This window comes from Aptenodytes forsteri, unplaced genomic scaffold (assembly GCF_000699145.1).
Source record: "Aptenodytes forsteri isolate BGI_AS27 unplaced genomic scaffold, ASM69914v1 Scaffold55, whole genome shotgun sequence".
Classification (NCBI taxonomy): domain Eukaryota; kingdom Metazoa; phylum Chordata; class Aves; order Sphenisciformes; family Spheniscidae; genus Aptenodytes; species Aptenodytes forsteri.
The window spans coordinates 11,976,355-11,983,150 of NW_008796063.1; the positions used below are offsets into that span (position 1 = coordinate 11,976,355).

Here is a 6,796-nt window from a genome sequence, read left to right on the forward strand (position 1 = left end):
TGGGGGGAACGACAGGCTTTTCTCTCCAGTGTCACCTTTAGAGTCGCTGTTAGGCCACTGCTGTCTCTCTGCTGTGAGTTGTTCCTTACGTACTGCGGGGGATTTTGCCCAGGGGAAGTGTGGGAACAAAAGGCAAGGGTTTTGGTTTTATGTCCACTGCCTGGATTTCATTAGGTGCAGACAGTAAGCTGTCGCTGTGTTGTATTTGCTCTGCTATCATGCTGCTTAAATTGCTATGAAATTCACTTTAAAATAGTCTCTTCACATGAACTGTGTTTATTCTTCTTTGGAAGGGATAATTTAAAGCTTTCTCTGCAATGAGGTGGGGAAAGCAGGGGTGCATAATGTTGAATCAAACCTCTGTGGCTGTTCTGTAGAGTCCAGGAAATTTTGACAGTACAAAGGATTAAAAAATAATGTCCCCCTCGGGTGTAGGTCTGGGCTGCCTGCTTCCCTGGGGAGAGCAGCGCGGCCGGACTCTGCTGAAGGACAAGCGGTGCGGTGCTCCGGGAGAGTGATGGGAGCTGGGGCCTGCAGAAGAAACCGAAGTGCCCTTCATATATGACTTATTTTAGAGGTGAACCCAAGTGAGCTGGACACGTTCTAAAAATGTTTTACGGCTCAGACTGCTGGGCATGAGGAAGGGTCTGGTCCTCCCTCTGCCTCCCACCTCCTCCCTGCCCCAGGGAGAGGCAATGCCTGCGCTCCCTCTGAGCCAGGCAAAGCTGAATTTAGTGCAGAGGTTAATAAAAGCCCCGAGGGCATCCAGCACAGCGTTTGCAACTCTGGGTACGACAGAGGGCTGCTGTCCTTGCCAGGACATGGACTTTGCATGAGAAATAGCTGAAGCAAAAGGCCTTTGCTTGCCAGTCAGTGCTGTGCTGCCCTGCCGCTCTGCTCGCCCCGCTCTGCTCTCACGCCTTGGCTTGCTGCTGTCTGACGAGCCTCTGCCCAGTTCCATCCCGACAGACTGCCGCAAAAGAGCAAACGGATTCCTGACTACTAGGAGCAGTGAATAAATTGTCAATCTGATCAATGCCACCAGCTGCCTGCCTGCACGTAATTGACAAGCAGTGGCTCCTGCATCAGCATCTCCGTCAGGATGCAGCAGGAAAGCATACATTATATCGATGCAGTCATTCAGCGAGCTCGGTGGTGGGTATGACCCTGAAGAAAGGCACAGGTGACTGCTGAGCCTGAATAAGGGTCCAGCTGGGCTGCGCTCAGAGTGTCTTGAAGGCCACGAGTTGATTACTCACTTATGAATCAAATTTCTTGCTTTCCTGGGAGAGCAGGATTGCTCGGGCTGCTGTCAGCCCCGGCCCACAGAGCCGCAGGCTGTGCACAGCTGCCTGTGCCTGCGGTGGGACGGCCGGGGCCAGCTCGGGTAGGAGCAACTAGAGGTGTGTGCGGTTCTGGGAAGCCAGGGGCTGCGAGGTTTGCTCTGCAAGTGGGGGATGCAATAAGTTGGCGATGTAATATTGCACTGGCTCGTTTCAGACCAGAAACCTGCTGTCAAGTTGAGAAGCAGAGGTCAGCCGCCTCTGGTGGGTCGGTGCTTGCAGGGTACGAGGTCAAAGTCAACAACTGCTCCTCTCCTTCCCTGGCTCACGCTTTGACTCCCTCATTTGGGCTCACATCCTCAGAACACGCACGCATGCCTCCGCTCGGAGGATGACAGATCTGAGGCAGCGCTGATTAGAAAGGTCAGAGACTCTCAGTGCAGTAAAACACTCTTAACAGCATTTTTCAATTCTGCTCCAAAGAAAGCTTTTTCTGCTCTGTTCTTCAGGGACGGCTCTGTGCTGGTAGGGTGGAGGAGGAGCGCCTTTTCTTTTCTTGGCAAACTTCTTTTTAACCATTCTTGTTTTAAGTCTCTCAGCATCTGCATACGCAGTGATCTCGTCATCCCTGTCTCTGTGGTACAAAAATAGTCTCTTTGTGAAACGACTTCAGCCTCATTTGAAAATGATATCCAGAATTTCCAGTTTCTGGCACCTTCTAAAGCACTGGTCGAGGTGAAACGGGCCCCCGCCATGCCCCGGCAGCCAGAGAAGCGGCTCTGCCTCCCCACGCCTGGCTGCCTCCATCACCCTCGTGCCCCGTGGGCTCTGGCCCTCCGATCTGGCCCTCCGGGTGCCAGGTCTCCCAGAACAGCCCCTTGGGGGTGGGAGCAGAAGGTGGAACCTGAAACGCCCCCGTGAGGGATCCGGCTCCCCCCGAGCAGAGGGTGCCTGCTCGCAGGGCTGGGATGCTGAGGGAGCAGTTTGGAAACCTGCGGCCGTTCCTGTGCCAGCAAACTCTTGCCGCCGCAGCACTGCTCGGTGCGTGCTTTTCTTTTCTAGCTCTGGCTTTTGTTGAACTCCCAGTGGGAATTTAAAATCCTTCGCATGAAGTGGAAATTGTCTCATTTTGCATTAAGCTTGTGTTTTTTATGAATGACTAAAGCTTTCATTTACCTAAACAGGAATATCTGTTTCTAGAAGGGAACACAGAAACTGGAGCACTCGGGGGCGATTCCTCCCTGTGTCACACGTTGGGGTTTGACTGGCACGTGGCTTCTGCTAGAGCTACCCCCATGCCCCCCCCGCCCTTGTCCTGCTACCAACAGAGGGTCAGCGATGGGATGCCCGAGCATCCCCGGGGTTGCCCTCCTCTGCAGCGTGGTGTGGTGGGGGTGGGCACTGTGCCTGGGGGGCTCTGCAGGATGCGTGGGTCAGTGTCCGACTGGCCGGCCAGAGACCTCCTTTCTCCTGGGATGGTGGCAAAAGAAAGCTTTTCATTTTCTTGGGTGCCTCATCTCCAGGGAGGTAGCCCAAGCCATTCCTGCGTATGTACTGATGGGCTTGTGGGTGCTGCCCCCATGCCCACAGGCATTCGGCTGCCAGGGCCCGTCCCTGGGAGATGCCAGGAGTTGGTTCATGCCGATTAAAGAGCTCCATGTTGTACAGGCAAAGCTGCTTACGGAGATGGTCCTGAGCTGCTGTACAAGCAGAGCTCAGGTTATAAAATCAAGCAGGGTAACTTTTCAACATGTCCAGTGGAAGGATCTGACTAAACCTGTAAGTCTCTTTAAAAAGTGTATGTGTTTATCATGGTGTCCGTTTGCGCTTTGGGCAGCAGTGCTCGGTGTTACCCTGCCTGCAGCACCGTGCGTGCCGTCGGCTGCCTGGCTCAAGCCACAGCTGCCTGTGGTCTGCCAGCCCAAAGCTTTCATGGGGGGAAATTCCCCGCCCGCTTCTAGCCTAAAACCCAGGTTTAAGTTTTCTGTGCTCTCACATCTCTGGGGAATGCAAAAGGCTTTCAAATGCACAGGGTCGCTTCATGAACTATCTTTTTGGTAGCAGAAGACAGGTTAATCATGGACCCTCATGCTCTCAGGTTGCCTGCAACACAGCTGACACATGAGCTACCAGACAGAGGCATGTTGCACTCTGTATCTAGAAGTGGTTTGCTTAGGGTTAAATGTGAGATATTTTCAGTTTCAAGTACAATAAATTTGCTGAAGCATGTACCTAATCCCTTGCACTTAACAGATCGAATTAAATGAAGCTCCATTACTTTTCCACCTTTCTGGTATCACTCAAGTTATCTGGGATGCTGTGAAATAATGCAAAATATTAGTGATTAATGCAACTGAAAGCTTCAATGCAATAGCGGTAAGAAAATTAATTTCAGGGGAAGGTAATGTATTGGCAGCTGTGTTATAGCTCGGTTCTGACCCCACTCTTTATTTATTTACTTAGCTTACAGTGCCCTGAAAAGGTGTCTTTCCTAATGCCTGGGCACTCTTCCAGGCCATTAAAAAGCCAGTCAGCTCAAATGACTGAGCCAGGAGCTATGCCTCATCCCTAACCCTTAAACAATTAACCTGAGATGAAATTAAGCCAGCTGCTACTTGCCATAGTCTTCCCCCTTGCTTGTGTGTGTGCTGCTACCGAGCGTGCTGAGCGCGCGGGCAGGCTGCCCCAGCACCCTCCTCTGCAAAGCCATGCTGCTTTGGGCTCTCCTCGCAGGAACAACACTGCCCACGCCAGCATCGGCCTTGGCTCTGCCCCGGTGTGCCCGTGGTCCCCGCATGGTCCCGGCGGTGACGTCCCTGCCCCTCCGCTGGGGTTTCTCCAGCTCCCAGGGCAGGGCAGTGAGTAGCAGGCTGCTGCTGGGGCTCTACGTTTGCTGCCCCAGCTTCTCCAGTAACCACAGCAACTTAAACCAATGCTGTCTGTGCTGCTTTGGGGCTAGCAGGAGACATTCTGTTGCTTAGTCCTGTCTCCTGCGTAACTTTTGTGTTGTCTTAAAAGTTGCTCTGCATTGGGCTGAATGACTGAGGCTTGACTAGGGCTTCCAGCGTTGTCTTGTCTTGCATGGAAGACACCAAGAAATACCAAATCCTTGGTCTGCCTCAGTCATTTGTTCCAGTGGTTGATCCTATCTCCCTGTTGAGAAGTTGTTTCTCATTTGAATTTGTTTGGCTTTAACTTCTGCAGACCCTTGCTGGGGTCCAGGAGCCCTGTTTGCAAGGTGCCTGTGCAAGACTGCAGTGTCCAGGATAAACTGGGCTCTCCTGGTTTTGCATGCTCTGCTGTTGCAGAAAAGTCTGCCGTTGGTTTTAAGAAAGCTCAAAATATTAAAGTATACCCTAAGCAGCTTGATTCCCTAGGAGCGTGCTGGGGAGGGGTTGTCACCAGGGCACAGAGATGTTTACTGAGTAGTCTTAATATAGATGGAAGTCATGGGTGTGCGTTCTGCTTTACCCCACTGGGTTGACGTGGAAGTTGAGTAGTATCCAGCCCTTATGTTGGTTCTTACGTACCAATTTCACCTGGTGTTTCCTATGCTAAGACCAAGTTATTTAAAAACAATAAATCCCCAGACAAGCCAATGCATTGCTTTTTTATTGTTATGGCAACACATATAAAGGGTAATAAAGCTGGATCTTGGCGACTGTTGGAAAAGGTCCACATCAGTTGGTGGCAGTTGACTGAAGTCCATTAACAGCACCTCCGAAGCCAGCTGGCATGTGAAATGCGGAGAGCGGTGGTGCCTTGCCAATATTTGATGCAAGTTTATAATCTTTATCTTTTATTTTCCTCCTAGGATCCCCGGAGCAAACACAAATTTAAAATCCACACGTACTCCAGCCCCACCTTCTGTGACCACTGCGGGTCGTTGCTGTACGGGCTCATTCACCAGGGGATGAAATGTGACAGTAAGTGACGTAACCAGTGGCTGCGGTTGCAGCAGCAGCAGCGGGGGGCTCTGGCACCTCATGGGGGGTTCTGGCAGCCCGAGGTCCTGGGCAGGGGCTCCCAGCACGCCTGAGTTGTGGCCAAGAGCCCGTCCCCTCTGCCACCGGGTGCGGAGCATGCTCAGGGCTGCCTGGCACCCGAGGGGCCGGGCACGAGTGGGCACCTTCTGACCTCTCATGGGGAGCCCCCGTGAGTCCTGCAGGGAGAGGGGAGGGAAAGGCATCCGGCCGGGGGGGATCCTGCCCCCATCCCCCCTGCAGCATCACCCGCATCCCCCCCTGCAGCATCATCTCCAGTTCTCGGTTCTCTGCAGCGCCGGCTCCGACTGACACCCTGTGGCCGGGGCTGGGGCCGCGTGACACAGCCTCTTCAGAGCACTTGGGTCTGCACAAGCCTGACCTTGGGCACAGGAGTACCTGGGGAATTATTGCACAGAGAGGAGAAAATGGGGGGATGAAAGAAGAGGGAGAGGATGGAGAGAGAGATCAGTTATTTTCCAAGTTAATCTTGTACATTCCTATTTAAAAGGACTGTGAATATACAGCGTCTGCTTACATGCTTACGCCGTCTGCGGGGAGCAGCATACTCTGCTGCTCACCATGTGCTGGCTTTCTCATAAATATAGAAGCTTGCTGACTGTTGTGGGAACAGTGTATTCATTATCACCTTTAAAATGTTACCAAGTGGAAATGAATTTAAAATACAAATTTTTATATATATATATATTTATATATTTTAGATATATAAATTTTTATACATGTATATCTGTATACGCATATGCAAGTAATTTTTAATGCCCCTTATCAGCTCCTGGTGAATCCGGCTGAATACCCAGCATTGCACCATGGGTGTGATGGAGAAGTTTGATAAATCAGCAAAACTCGAGTAGTTAGAGTAAGGGCTAAAAGCCCTGTAATCTCTGTAGGCAAGACCCAGAACTGCTGGTGGTGGTGGGTCCCTGTGTCCGTGCAGGGCTCTGCCAGAATCTCCAGCTGCATTTGAAGGTCCATTTGCTGCATGTTTATCCCAGAATCCCTCACAAACATCCCTATTTAAAAGGAGAACAAGTTCTTTCCCCCCCATCCCCTCTGCACACCCCGTGAGCTTTGGCAGAGGTGACAGGGGTGCTGAGTGTCCCTTTCTTTCTCTCCACCCCGCAGCCTGCATGATGAACGTGCACAAGCGCTGCGTGATGAACGTCCCCAGTCTGTGTGGGACGGACCACACCGAGCGTAGGGGACGGATATACATCAGGGCTGACATCGAGAAGGATGTGCTCACCGTCGTAGGTAGGTGCGCGACCCAGGTACAAACCCTGCACGCGGGGTCGCCCGGTTGCCCCTCGCTGCTGGCGTGTGCCGTGCTGACAGCAGTGCCAGCCACGGCGGGTCCGGGGAGTGCAGTGCCCAGCGTCTGACTGGTCAGGAGCAGGCGCCTGGCAAGGCAGGACGAGGCTTTGAGCCTTCTTCGGGCACGCTCCTGCCCTCTGGCAAGCACTGGCTGGGGCTCCAGGGGCTATCTGTACTAAATAGCTTTTCCGGTTACAG

At 52.5% G+C, this 6,796-nt stretch overlaps 1 protein-coding gene across 1 annotated transcript in view; it reads left to right on the forward strand.

Moving 5' to 3' along the window:
* PRKCB (protein kinase C beta) overlaps positions 1-6,796 on the forward strand; it is an 88,428-nt gene that overhangs the window by 12,517 nt on the left and 69,115 nt on the right. The window contains exons 3-4 of the mRNA XM_009286624.1: positions 5,098-5,209; positions 6,410-6,538. Of these exons, the coding sequence (XP_009284899.1) occupies positions 5,098-5,209; positions 6,410-6,538 (241 nt within the window). The remainder of the gene's footprint in view (positions 1-5,097; positions 5,210-6,409; positions 6,539-6,796) is intronic.